The following is a 15,568-nucleotide window of genomic DNA, read 5'->3' as shown; positions in this document are numbered from 1 at the left end:
TTAGAAGAGATTGCTTAACCAAGAGGGGGGATGGGTGAATTGGTTATTAAAATATTCCTTTTTAAATCTTCTTGATTTTAAAACCTTTTATAAAACTTTCGAAATAAGTATATTGATATATAACTTTAAATAGGATATGATGTTTAGATTACATGCAAATTCAAATTCAATTAGTCCTATGTGCAATGTTCATGTTCCATATCATACAACTTTAAACATATAATCAGATTTGCAAGAATTTAAAGACAAATGTAAGGATAGAGAAAAATGCATAGCAAATTTATTCTAGTTCAACTACATCCGCTTGTGACCTACATCTAGTTCCCAATCAACCCAATTGAGATTTACCACTGATTTTTTATGTCAAAAGTTTTATAATCATAATATCACATGTAACACACTTCTACACTATTAAAGAAATTACTTCTTGTACCCTAAGAAACACTTACTTGTAGCACCCCACTATAAGGTTTCCTTTTTTCCTAAGAAACCTATATAAGAAAACAAATCATTGAGATTAAAGAACGAATTCACTTGATGTACAAAATATATCAAAGTAGCTGAATCAAACCAATGTAGCTTAGTTTATCACTCCATAAAGATGACGAGCAACCTAATTCTTGAAATCTTTCTTAAGGTTCTCACAAAGGGTTTCAAACCTCTTTTTGCAAAAGAGAAACATTTCAAAGAGTATTTTCAAAAGTAATATCACAAAGATCGAAAGTTCTTTTTGCTCTAAATGTGAAAAATGATATATAATTTTTTTTGTTCAAAATAATTAATTATTTATATGGATAATCAATTATTTTGTTCTTCACAGTTTTGGAAATCAACCAAGAATAATTTAATTAATTATTTTGAGTGTTAATCAATTATTCCATAAACCAGTTTCTAAAATAATTGATTATTTTGCTAAATAATCATTTATTACAACAAAATTTTTTAGGCTGCTAAAAAATAGAACAAATAATCAATTATTACTTAAGATAATCGATTATTTTAAGTGAAAATTTAGCATCTCAATTTTTTATATTAGTTCTCTTTTCAAGTCAATTTTAAAACTTATTTTCATCATCTAGATAAAGATATAAGGCTAAGTTACCTACAAAGCATAAATCATTCAAACAACAAAGCTTAAAACACATCAATACAATTTGCACTGTCTTAAACATAAGAAACACTCTTTGTAATAATCAAAATATAAACCAAGTCTTCATTTTGAGCTTGGTTAACACAAGGAAGTTACTTATCATCTTTTAGGTACCGAATAAGTGGAGCCATGCATGTGTTAGCTCAAAATAGTTTTTTTTCTGAAGATTTCTCTTATTCATGAGATTTGCTTGTCTTTTTCTGACAAAAAGCACATCCTTCTTCTATTTTGTCATTGCAAGTACTAAGGAAGTTATTTTGCTTTGATCTATTAAGGAATAATATACACAAAGGTCGATTTAGTTACCAAACATCATAAATTATATTAATTTAGAATAATTTAATTTATTAGACACTTATTTTAAGATAACGAAATAGTCTTAGTGCATTCATCTTTTATAGAACATTTGTCTTTTTGAATGGTTTACAAAAATTTCTTAAACAAAATATATGTGTTTGTTATTATTAAAACTTTATAATTGAAGGATCTAAGATTATCTTTAACTTAATAAGAGAGAAATCAATTACACAAGCAAAACAAGTTGCAATCCTTGCTTCATCCTCTAAATTTTTTAGAGACTTCCACTTCACATTTGTATATTTATTTTGTAATAGAAAAAGAAGTGTGAAACCTTCCTCAATGGATGCTCTATCATAAGAGAGATATATGTGGTCTTAGCAAACAACAAGAACACAAAAACCTATTATTATAAACATTGTCCCTACCTAGAACTGAGTGTGCAGTGGTGTACAAAAGTAGAAAGAAATCACAACAAGTGTTCAGGTGGCTATAGGGTTGATTTCTCAACAAGTGGTTGAGTGAGGAAATCTCAACAAGTAGCTGAGTGTTTGTTACTAATAGTAGGAGGCTATGTAGTAGTGGTTTATATTAGTAGTTGGATGAGTTCTTGAACAATAGATTGATTGTGAGTTAGTGAAAATCCCACAAGGTTATGTGGGAATTAAATGTAGCCTAGTTCGGATGAACTAGTATAAATCCTGTGTTAAATCTCTCTTCATGATCTCTTTACCAGTTTATATAACTTTTGCATTCATTATTATACTGCTGCATAATCTAAATCATAAACAAGTGAACTCGGAAACTATTTATAGAAAATATACTAAGTTATAACACTTAGAAGACTGATCTTTGAATAACAGATTTATAAAAAGGAACAATTTTTTAAATAGATAACAATTCTACTTTTTTTTATATTCTAACATTCACTTCAGAGAATTCGAAGCACAAAGCTTAAATGATTACATAATAAAAACTACTATATCATAATATTTCTTATTAAGTTCAAGAGAAAAAAATGAGTGAATCAAAATGGGGATTCAAATAAGGCATTAAGCAATAAGAATGAACCCAACTACTTTTAGGTTTTACATAATTAGTGAAGATGTGAGTACATATGTGCATGTGTGTTGTAGAGAACCTTCATTTTTTCGAATTGGTGAAGATAATAAAAATTTTTCAACATAAGCAAGACCGTTAAATCCTATTCTAATTCTTTTAATAAGGGTTTTTTCGTTAGAAAAAGAGGGTTGAAGATAATCCATGAAGAAAATGATCCAACTTAATGTCAATGGTTTATGAAAAAAATTTATCATGACACTCAAACTTGCAAATGACCTTAATAATTCCTTTTAGATTTTATATATATATATATATATATATTTTAGTTCTTGAAATTTTGTTGATTTTTATTTTTAATCCTTGAGCAATTTTTTTACTAACATCAAATATATTTTTTTTCAATTTTCACTTTTAATTTTTAAACTTTTTCTTCGTTAATATTCTGGTTTCTAACGTCAAATATTTTTGCTGATGAAGAAAATTTTTAGACATAAAAGATGAAATTTGTTTCAAGACTAAAAAAAAATTTTAACAAAAAGTTTAAAGACTAAAATATATTATTTTTTTTATCTTTATATAATAATAATAATAATATAAATTAAAAATATACATTAAAATTAAAATTCCCTTCAAAACGAGAATAATGTTTAAAAAATTACTAGTATTGTTTATGTGGGTAAGTGGACACCAAAACATGTCAATAAAACATGGAAAACTTTATAGAAATTATAAATTATTAGCTTATAAACTATGAACCACCATTTCTAGTAAAACAGTTATGTTTTCATTTTACTTACAGTTTTCTAAACCTTTCTTCTTTGCCAAAAACCCTTATAAAACCCTAGAGAAGAAGTCGCAGTTAGTTACTTGTTCTATGGCGGTTCGGAGCTCCACTTCCAGGGAAGCACAAGTTTCAAAGAATGCTTCGCATGGCGATTTCTTTTGTAAGCCATTTGATTACATCCACAACCACGTTCATATGCATGTTACCCATTGCTATGTTTCAATTTTGTCAATAAAACTAACTAACCACTTTCTTTAAAGTAACGATTTCTCATTTATTTTATTCTCAGCATTTCAAATTTCGTAACCGGAGGGTACCAAATTTAAGCTCCAGTAGGAATAGGATAAATCCCTAATTACTTGAAGCTGACGAGATGTTGGAGATTTGCAATTTAAGATCGAAGTGATGTAATGTTATGAAATGACCCAAAGTGAACGAATGTGCTTGATTTCTAGTAGAGTATTTTTGAATGTTTGCTCGAGTTATGGCTTCATGGCATTGGCATAAGGTTTCTGGTTTATTGTTGTGTTTTTGTAACCTCACCGGAAAGTTACTTGAGTGAGGTCCAATATTATGGCTCATAATCTTGGTTTAAATGGTTCGCGGAATGGACTGATGATAGTTGTCCTAAAACAAATGAATGCTGAATTTAAAATGTAGACTAATGTGATATGATGTCTTCTGAGCTCAACTGTGTTTCACTGTTACATAGCTGGGTTTTGGTTGGGAGAGGTACAACCCTTTAAGAAAGTTGGGGCTTTTCTTGGGACACATCTCATCCCTTTGCATTTTACATTTTTTTTTATCATTTGGTCTTCTTTTTCATTTGCCCCTCCCTGACAAAGCTTTATCGTTGCTGGGAAATAAATCTGTGTATAAAATTGTCATTTCTTTTTTAAATTTATAATTTATGATTAGAGCTAATTTTCTTACCTTATGATATTGGTGAAGTATGGAAAGAGTTTGTTTGGGGAGCTGTTGCGGGTGCTTTTGGGGAAGGAATGATGCATCCAGTGGATACCATTAAAACTCGATTACAAAGTCAAGCAATTCTAAATGGAATTCAGGTATAATGACAGCCTATAGATAAATGAGAAAATATTGTTGACACAAACACACACATTTAAAAAGTTACATATGAGATGTTGTTCATATATAGCTCCATCATCTAAATTTTTTCTCCCTTTTGGAACATCATTTATCTTTAGAACCAGAAGAACATATTGCAGATGGTCCAATCTGTCTGGCAGGTTGATGGATTAAAAGGTATGCTATTTTTATCATTAAATATTTTTTCCCCTGCTATGGGTATTTTCTTATGGTTTTAAATCATGCAGTTTCCTTGTGTTAAATGACATTTAATGCATGTTTGGGCTATTTTTTTTTGGTTTCAGAATTGCTTATAATCAAAACTTTTAAGAGAGCTTTTGACTACAAAATGATCCAAATCAAGCATGATAGATGAGTCTTGGCTTCAGCACTTTTTTTTTTCTTTTTCTTTCTATGTAAACTTATTTAGCCGACCTCACCCCTCACCTAGTGGAATTAGGCTGTGTTATTATTGTTGTAAACTTCTTCATGAATCATGTAACATACACTTTAGACTATATAATCTTGGAAATATATGTCCCTTGTGATTGATTTATAATTTTGTAGGATTTTACAGGGGTGTAGCACCTGGTATTATTGGATCTCTTGCAACTGGTGCAACATATTTTGGAGTCATAGAGTCCACAAAAAAGTGGATTGAGGATTCACATCCTAGCCTTCGGGGCCACTGGGCACATTTCATTGCTGGAGCTGTTGGTAAGCTGATTTGAACCATCTAATAGTAAATTAGTAATACTTTTGTATCTTCTGATATCTGATTTTTAGAAGTTATACATTTTGTCTCGCCCAGCTCATGTGTAGGAAAGCAATTGTAATGTAATCCATCTGATTATGCCAATATTGTTTTCCTAAATGTAATGTTTATTGTTATCCCTTCCGATGCACTACGCATTATATTATTGTATTTGTATAATTATTCCTCAGTAAGTTACAATATGTCGGAGGATTATGTTTTGGCTTAGCTATTTTTTTTTATTTTTTTTTGGCTTTTCTTCTCTTTAAAAGTAGAAGCTCCTCCAACTCACTTCTATGGAAGCTTATTTTTGTCTTTTTGTTTTTATTTGGATTTGTGTTTGATTGTTTGGCCAAGGATTTTTTTTTTTTAATTTTTTTTTTAAGGAGAGTAGTTCAGAAAAAGTTAAGTGCACTACCATAATTATCATCCTGCACTTCTATAATTTTTGTTGCTAAATTTGAAGGTTTTCTGGGCATGACATCCGTATGTAACAATTCAAGTGTGAAACAAAGGACTCAAATTCTACCTTATGTTTCTCTCTATTTTCAGGAGACACTCTAGGTTCTTTTGTATATGTTCCATGTGAAGTGATGAAGCAACGCATGCAGGTTCAAGGAACAATTACATCTTGGAGTTCTGTTGCTGTGAAGGATGGCGTTGCTATCAACTCTGGCACACAAATGTATGGTTATTATACAGGGATGTTCCATGCAGGCTGCTCAATATGGAAAACACAGGGCTTAAAGGGTTTATATGCAGGGTATACATCATAAACTCTAATTTTCTTCTTGTCTTTTAATTCACAAACAACAGAAGCTCTCTTTCTCAATATAGTATCCCAGACACCAATAAGGCATCCTTTTCATAATTTATTTCTCTTGTTTTGTGTATGGCAGTATGTGAAATGAGTCCTGTATCCATTTATAATGAGTCAATTATTAAATTAATTCAAAACCCATATCTATTTTAGGTCTCATTTTCATGTATGAATTTAATTCCTTATATTTTTTCTTTCTGCAGATATTTGTCTACACTGGCAAGGGATGTTCCATTTGCTGGCCTAATGGTATTATATGTACCCCACACGGTTTTACTACATTCACTCTTCTATAATCTCTCTTTTTTTTTTTTCTTTATAAGTTTATTAAAATATTTTGTTTAGTTCCTATTGATTAAATCCTTCATCTGATGTGACCAAGGCATCTTCTGATTTGTCACTGCTAGCTAAACTTTGAAATGGGCTATGAAAATCTTAAATATTAAGTAAGGAATACTGTTATTATTGACATAGGGATTTGAAAACATGGACAGTTCAAGTTAGTCTTCATAAAGCTGGTCCTGGAAGCTGGTATTCTGTTCTTTTACCCATATTGAAACCTTCTATTATGTTGATGCTCTTCCCTTTTTTGGGTCTGGTTTATTAGTTCTTTTGCCACACCTGCTAATTGTTTCAACACTAAATAAATAATTATGCTATTTTAGATTTCAAAGACATTCTACTTGAAAAAACCAGGGAGATCTTTTGTAGCAATTGTTATGGAACTAAATAAACATATATCTTGTCCTGCTTATTTGGAATCTAAAATAACTAACAAAGGAATGCTTTTATAAAATTTGTTTGGAATGATATTAGTACAAGATTTAAATCCATAGTCTTTGATAATTGGTTATTTTTAAAGCCTACTGCTTGTGATAGTATTTGTGAATCAGTTCATTTCAAGTGAAATGGTGAATATTGTTCAGTTCTTAAGGGAAAGTCTTATTCAAACACTACATAGTCCCAGATTTGTAATATTTTCCAATCTCTTTTAAAATGTTTTTTAACCTCTTAAATGAGTAAAAGAAACTGTTGCATTTTTACTGTCAATTGGAATGAACACACTTTAAATATAGATGGCTGAGTTAGTACGTTGGTCTTGATTCCCGTAAAATAAGGTCATCATAATATCTTTTTGTGATTTTGAACATGTCACTGTTTCTTTTCTATAGGTCATGTTCTATGAAGCTTTGAAAGATGCCAAAGAACAAGTAGAGCAAAGATGGATATCTAGCCCAAATTGGCACGTCAATAATTCAGTCGAGGGACTGGTTTTAGGAGGATTAGCTGGTGGTATGTCCTGTCCTCCGCCTTCAATAGTAAGTGCTGCAGTGTTCTGTCCACCATATAACTCAGTATTGTTCACTATCATTGAACAGGTCTCAGTGCATATCTTACCACTCCTTTGGATGTCGTTAAAACAAGACTGCAAGTGCAGGGTTCAACTTTGAGGTATCAATTCCTTTAGTAACTATTCTATAATGGGTTATGGGATTCGTTGTGTCCCACCAGGATACTAGTCATATTTCTTTATTGATAGCCTGTGGATATGATTGATCACATATACGGAGTTGTCTGTCATTATTTTTCATATAGTAGTCTCAAATGAGTAATGATATATGTATAACAAAACTTTACAACATCATTTTGTATCTATCTTTTTCCATCACTTCATTTACTATATTTATAAATGATAGAAAGGTAGACACAAAATGTGATATTGTACAAGTTATTGTAGAATTTTTGTTATACATTTATCAATACTTGTCACAAACAGGGTCATTGAGGTAGTGCAGTGAGTGGTCATGTTTCTGAGACTTGAACTAAAGCTAAATTGGTGGTAATATGCTTTCTAACATGTTTTAGGTATACTGGTTGGTTGGATGCAATTGGCAAAATATGGGCTACAGAAGGCATGAAAGGGATGTTTAGGGGTAGCATCCCCAGGATTACATGGTACATTCCAGCTTCGGCACTTACATTCATGGCTGTGGAATTTCTCAGGGGTCATTTTAAGGATAAGTCGCGAGATGTTGGCAGATTATTAGTAGACAAGAAATCTCTGCAGGGAGGTTGCTTAAAAGTTTCTGATTGAATCACACATTACTTCCCATCCGGATTTCTGAGAAGATAGGAGGTTGTATCGTATAAATTTTTTGGACATGCTATTTTTCTAGTTATAGCTAGATCCCCGTTATTGTGAATAGAACACATGCTACTGCATAGAAATCATATTCAAAGGCAATGATAAAATTATTCAAATTTATCTTGGTCAATTTCTGATCATTCATTTTGACTCATCGATATTGGAAATTTACTTCAGGTAGGCACAAGTATTGTATTTGGACAGATTCACGTTTACAAGCTCTTTCCATATTCTTGTGCTAGCAATTTTTTCCCTTAAGATGGTGGTCCCTTGTTCACGAGATGTATCTTTGTTAAGTTTTATACTCTGTTCGGATTTGTGTTTGACATAACAAAATGCATGTTTACAGGCTGAAAGGATCAATCAAGATGTATCTCTTTAACGTTGTCTACATAATTTTTAATTCTAATTCTTATTGTTTCATCAATTATTATGTTATAATTGATATTTACATGAATCATTGACTTAGATTTATAGATAAAATTTTCCTTCAATTGCTGTTAGAGTCTAATTGATTATAATCGTAACATTTGTAATTTTTTATGAATAGTTATTTTTCCTAATTTTTGTAATTCATAATTGTAAAAATTGTGGATTTATTATGATTGTGAAAGCAGCATGCAGTTGCTGGCAAAGCAATAAGAGAATTGAAATTTTAAAATTTGAATTTATGTGAATACATATGGATAACTAATTAGCAATTAACATCAACTTTTTTCTTTTTTTGGACACCAAAATTTATTTAGTAATATTTCCTCTTTAAGATGTGTAATCAAATGTCTCACTTGAAATTTTTAAAGAGGTTAGTGGTTAGTTCTAATTTTATATGAGATGTTTTTTAATTTTAATTTTTAGTTTCCTAGAAATAAAAAATATCTAACCCAATTAAAATAGGAAAAATATAATCATTATATATTATTGAAAGTGTTAACAGAAATTTATTTATTGAAGGTTACAAATTTTAATGTATCCCTTCTTATTTAATAAATATTTATCCTAACTTAGAGGTGAAACTTGTCAAAATTTTAAAATATTTAAGAGCAACTCCAATGGGAGTTGCTTGTCCTATGAAGCAACTCAAGCCCCGGTTTCTTATCATTGGAGGACTCTGATGTGGCAACATGAGTTGCTTCCTCAAGCAACCGTTCCTTGCCAGATTTCAAGCAAATCTTATTGAACATATTTGGGAATGTTTCGGAAATAATAATGATGAAAATTAATTTTGTATAATATTTATGTATTTATTATTATTTTATTTTATTTTTAATATCTACTTATTGTGTATTTTTTTCTCGTAATTTATTTTCTTTCATTGTAGTACAATTACCCTTTTTAATAAAAATTTAAAATTGGTTCATAAATGACTAGAAAAAAAATTCTAAAAGTTAAATTTCTTAAAGTTTCTTACCATTAGAGTAAATTTGTGTTTGAGTTGCTTAATACTGACATGGCACACTCGGGACTACTTTTTTCGTTTTCAATGCATAAAGCAACTCAAATGAGTTGCTTCCATTGGAGATGCCCTAATAGATTTTCATCAATAATAGAGGATCAAAGTGATGATGACATTTCTCATTTAATGATAAATTAATTTTATTTTCGCAACATTGTGTATAATAAAGATTTGTCTCCTCTAAAGTGAAAGAGTGCACTTTAGAGAAATAGAATGCATTCACAATTGTTGATTAAAAAATTAATGATTGATAATTTTGATGGAATTAAATATATATGTAATAAAATAAAAAATTAATTATAATATCTATAGTTGATTTTTTAATTAATAATTATTATTGTATTTTATTTTCTAAAATAAAATTTCTTTACCTTAAAGGAGGCAAATCAATATAATAAATGTTTATTATATAACTAAACTTTATAATAGATTATGAATAAATAAATATTATATTTGAATATATTAAATATATTACATTTAAAATTTATATTAATTTAACATATAAATTATATTTTAGAGTTATAATAAATAATTTACTGTAAATATTATTTATTTTAAATATATTAAAATTTAATTAAAATGAATATAATTAATACAATATAAATAAGAAATTAAAAAAAAATTATAAAATTTTTCATTGAAAAAAATGTCTAAAAATGTTTTGTATAGACTTTTTCTTTGTGTCATCTTAATCCTTAGTTTGTACCAAAAATAAATCTTAATCCTAAGTGTTTATTATTATTATTATTATTATTATTATTATTATTTACCTATTTCTTTTTAAATTTTTATGATCAAAGAGAAAATTTCTTCATCCGAACACAAGCAAAACATAAATAATGAGGTAGGCGAAGAGTTATTAAGTTTTATATTTTTTTAATATTCTAAAATTTTTAGAATAAATTAATAAATTTTTAACTAATTAATTAGAGTTATTTTATGACGATGAGTGTTATTAATAAAAAGGAAAATATTTTTGAAAATAATTATTTATGGATTGTCATTAATTATAAAAGAAGAAAAAAGTAATTGTGTTTAAAATATTTTTATTGAGAACTATACACAAATTAGAGTTAAGTTAACTATATATAGAATAGTAAGATTAGGGTTGCCTTTCATAAGCATTAACTCACACTTATGTGATCTGAAAAGGAGGGAGAATAAGAGGTAATGGGAGACAATCTCGCTCTCAAGGTGGGCTAACCGTGGAGTAGCAAGATTAGCTTCTAATCTTATCTTGTTTGTGCATAATGTATGAGGGGAAAATCTAAACAATGATTATAATGTGTAAATATGTGTTTTATATTATCCTTGTGTGTTTTGAGTACATTATATTAGTAGCCATGTTTGTAGATCTATGAGTACTTATGGATTCCTATGGGAACCCTAGGGATAGAATAAATTGAATTAGTATGAAGTAATGAATTTAGCATGTGAATTGATGACTTAGTAATGCTTAATCGTGCGATGTATGTCTTGATCAATTGGAATTCGTAAAAATGCATGTTAATAATAATGTATGAAATTTGAAAATTCTGCATAGGCATTTATACCGACACAACACTAGGTGTCATGAGTGGCTATAAGGAAACTTAGATATACAAGAAAATTGTTTATAACACCAAAAATAATTACATGATCCATAAATATAATAAATAACTCTAAGTAGTAAAGATCCTAATGTAAGGACCCATGTCCCATCCTATCAAAGGTTGACTTATAGCACATCACAAGTCACATGCATATTTACCAACATCATCCTCATTTGTAAAACACACGTACGAATACAACAATAACAACAAAAGGAAGAGAAAAAAAATCTCACTCTAGCATACTTATACACATATATATAAGACAAAGAAATATTCCATAAACCATATAAAGGTAATACTTTAGACAGTAATATCTCACAACTTTAATATCTACTCATTCATATTAACACGTTCATACTTCATGTTCTCAACTCATTAAATTCCACTCCTCTAAAATTATATGCATGTAAGTACTTCGTAACTCAAGGTCCCAAAAACTCTACTCATGGATCAAAGGCATATTATTGTGGTCTAATAGCAATTACTCAAGGCTCGAAGGTGAACACTCATGGCCCAAAGGTGAATACTCATGTTCATAACAAATATTTCATACTCATGGTCAGTGGCGGGACTTGGATAAACATTTTGGAGGTGCCAAATTATTTTATATATATATATAATTATAAATTAAATTTTTTATTAATTAAAAAAATAATAGAATTTCTCTTTTTCTTTATTTATTTTTATTTTATTTTATTATAATTAATAATATAATAATATACAAATATAATATTAATATATATATATATATGTAAAAGAAAATTTGAAAAAGTTTGGAGGAGCCGTGGCTCCCCTTGTCACACTTAAGGTTTGCCACTGCTCATGGTACATATCTCATACACATAACACCTATATCATACTAAATTGTTATACATATTTCATACTCATGATACATATCTCTTATTAATAATACATATCTTATATTCAATCACTACACACATCCCATATTATATAAATTCCCAATCAATCATGTCATCCCATTACACATTTCGCAATATCAATCCATTCACATTTCTTATCACACTCTACTCTTACACTAAATTAGCAATTATAACATAAAGACTTTCATCATGTATGTTTCATATACAAGACTATATGCAACACTTTATCTCGTAGATTCAACTTATACTTATCTCATACACTTAACACATCATCATAATATCAATCTCATGCATACACATCATCATCGTTTTATTCTCACATTACACATTATCATTATTTCACATCTCACCATTCACCAACAATTACAACATTGCACATAACATTCTCAAGTTAAACATCAAAATCAAATCGCATTATGCATAACCATCTCATATCACATCATGTATAATTATCTCCTATCATATATAACTTTCTCATGTCACACATATATATTTCATGTCATGCACATCACATAGAAACATCTCATATTGCATATAGGCACAAAGCCTCAAGCACAAGGTATCACGAATATAATTTTGTATTTTCATCATAATTCTCATTCACAAATATCCCTTCTCATTATTTTTTTTCTTAACCATTGATATAAGTTTCTCAAACCACTCCAAGATTAAACACTAAAAGAGTAAAACAACTCACTATTACAACACTATAGCTATCTCTCCTTATCTTAAGTTTTTACGACATTGAGGTCTAAATGTGATATCTAGGGTTGTGCTTATGATATCAAGTTGATTTCAATTTTTTTAAAAAGATAATATAATTATTTACTTCTATGTTGACATTAAGAATTTATTTACTATCTACTATGCTTAAAAATTACAAAACCATAACATTTTAGTCTATATCTACCAATTTGACTTTTACTCACTAATTTGATCATAACGTGAGTTCTATACCTCATTTTTTGGTAATTCTAATTTCATTAAAAAACTAACATCCAAAGCTATGATTCTTATGAAGGCATCAAAAGCTAATTCGGTAATTTCAGACATTTGCACAGGTGTGCAAGTGAGTGTGCACCTATGCTAGTTACTATTTTATCGAGACTCTTTCAATTCCGGTTGCACTGGCTGGCAACATGGTGAATGAGCGTGCCATTGGCTGCCATGGGAAAAATTCGTTGCAACGAAATACAAAAGTCACACAACTCACACTCAACTCAACTATCTCATTTCAATTGATTACAAACATAATTAATACTCAAAATATACTTTTATACAATCAATTAACCAAACGTGTACATCACTTTCAAAATAATCTTTTGATTTCATCAATGTTCATCTCACTCTATAAATCAAGTATTTTTACAGAAATCAAAGACACTTGCAAATTCATGATCAAAGCACTTAACACGAAATTAATGACACATACAACTCAATTATCACAATAAACCTCAAAAGGAGCGCATTAGAATCTAATCCTCTTTTCTCGAGTCAAATCATGAATTTCTCTTAGAATCAGATAAACAAGCAAATCAAGTTAGATTAACCCCTCTATCTAATAGTTAATTTACACCCAAAGGAGAATGTTTTCACTCCCCTTATTTTGATGAATGCTTGGTTTAGCACAAGGTGCGCTTTTTATACTTCTACATGATATTATATAAATATGTGTGTAGAGAGAGATATTTCAACCAATCTTTATAAGATGTTTTGGGATGTAGTAAGGGAGGATGTGTGAAAGTTTGTGCAAGATGCTTTCTCCATTGACCATTTCCTCTTATGGTGATAGATGCCCTAAAAGTCATTATCCCAAAGATCGAAGACCCTCTAACATTTTAAGGATTTTAGACCTATTAGCTCATGCAACATGATTCATGAATTGGTATCAAAACTATTGGTGAATAGAATGTGGTTTCTCCTCCATAAATTGGTTAGTCCTCTTTAGAACACTTTTATTCTTACTAGAAGTTTAGTTAATAATGCGATCATTCAACAAGAGGTATTACATAGTATGAGGAGGAGCAACCATCTTAAAAGGGAGGTTGTCTTCAACCTAGATTCGAAGAAGACTTACAATTGGGTCGAATGGGCTTTCTCCTCATACAAGTATTACAAGATTATGGATTTCCTACTAGTATTATTGATCTTATGTTGTCAAGTATCTCTTCCTTCATGGTGTCTATTCTTTGGAATGGAAACGAATTCCCCTTTTTCTCTAAAAAAGGGATTAAGGCAAGAAGATCCATTTGCTCCATATCTATTTGTTCTTTATATGGAGAAACTTGGCCTCATGATCAAGGATGTGGAGTTGCATCAGGCCTTAAGGTGAATGTGGAGTTGAGATAACCCTAGTCTAGGAAAACTAAGTTGACCGAGATCTCCCTTATTAGTTTTACCTCTAGTTTGGGGTGCTACTTGGGGTTTAAGATTCATGGTAGGGACACGATGCAACATATTAACCATATAATGAGTAGCGTTTAGAAACATCAAAGTAGTAGGGTTTAAGCACATTGTAGATTAAAGTATGTCATGTTCTCTGTGAGGGAAGATGACATTTGAAAATATTACATATTCCTTTATTTTAGGAGGTTCACTTGAGGGTGAATGTTTCTAAGGTTTGTTTGTGTGATACTATTTCAGATGTTGTGTTATGGTCTAGAAATCTCTCTAATAAATATATAACAATGGTTGATTATGTTTGGTTTGGTTGTCTAATGAAGAAAATTATTTCTTAAAACCACCTAAGATCAAGTCAATTGGTGAATAGGATAAAGAAAAACTAACTATTAAAAGACCAAGAAAAAAAATAAGATTATTATAAATGAGCAAGTCACTAAGATGAAAATATATTTTAGATAAAACAAATTGATTTATAATAATTTCTAAAGCTTAATTAAATAAACATATTAATATTTTTGAAATATTACTAAAAATAAATAATAACAAAGTGACAAAACTTTATGAAATTTAAGGTTATTAATTGTGTGGATAGTCGAAAAATAAAAGTAAGAGAAAGATACCAAAAAAAAAAAGATAGAGGAGAGGAAAAAATGTTTCAAAAATGAAATTATTTAATTTTTAAAATATCATTTTCATGGATGAATTAGATTTTCATCCATAAAAATAGTATTAATAGATAGATTGAAATGTTTTTTATTCTTAAATAAATCGGATAGTTGAATTTCTAATAGATTATTTTTTTTATAAAAATTACTGTAACTCAACTAAAATATCATAGAATTCATTTGTTTGTCACCTTTGCTTAAAATTATCAAATTCTCATTATCAATTAAAGTCTTTATAAATTGAATCATTAAACTATTTTACCTAAAACTCCAACCAAAAATCCAATTTCGTTTATGGCTAATCTTAATTTTCTTTCTTCAAACCCTAGTCTTATAAAATTCTTCAAATTTTAATCAAAAATTGAGATTTAATTTTTTAAAAACATTCCAGATATCAAATCCATCAGGAAACTTCAACATTTAGATAAAAATGATAACAAGATTATATGTTCATAATTTTTTTAAAAAAAAT

At 29.2% G+C, this 15,568-nt stretch overlaps 1 protein-coding gene across 3 annotated transcripts; it reads left to right on the top strand.

The window, feature by feature from the left end:
• The first annotated feature begins 3,274 nt into the window (after positions 1 to 3,274).
• LOC109815969 (Mitochondrial substrate carrier family protein) lies at positions 3,275 to 8,232 on the top strand. 3 transcript variants are annotated; one of them, XM_020380805.3, is made up of 10 exons: positions 3,275 to 3,453; positions 3,583 to 3,700; positions 4,245 to 4,360; positions 4,502 to 4,559; positions 4,950 to 5,099; positions 5,689 to 5,899; positions 6,160 to 6,205; positions 7,129 to 7,249; positions 7,336 to 7,408; positions 7,823 to 8,232. In XM_020380805.3, exons 3-10 carry the CDS (start codon positions 4,295 to 4,297, stop codon positions 8,049 to 8,051), a joined length of 954 nt encoding a protein of 317 aa, XP_020236394.1. In that variant the 5' UTR covers positions 3,275 to 3,453; positions 3,583 to 3,700; positions 4,245 to 4,294; the 3' UTR covers positions 8,052 to 8,232. The 3 variants fall into 3 exon arrangements, with proteins under 3 accessions (XP_020236394.1, XP_082932891.1, XP_020236395.1); XM_083076765.1 differs by having other exon boundaries at positions 3,583 to 3,801; XM_020380806.3 differs by lacking the exon at positions 3,583 to 3,700 and having other exon boundaries at positions 3,276 to 3,453.
• Positions 8,233 to 15,568: the final 7,336 nt, after the last annotated feature.

This window comes from Cajanus cajan, chromosome 6, assembly GCF_000230855.2.
Source record: "Cajanus cajan strain Asha chromosome 6, NIPB_CcT2T_4, whole genome shotgun sequence".
NCBI lineage: Eukaryota > Viridiplantae > Streptophyta > Magnoliopsida > Fabales > Fabaceae > Cajanus > Cajanus cajan.
This window is presented reverse-complemented; position numbering and strand designations above follow the sequence as displayed.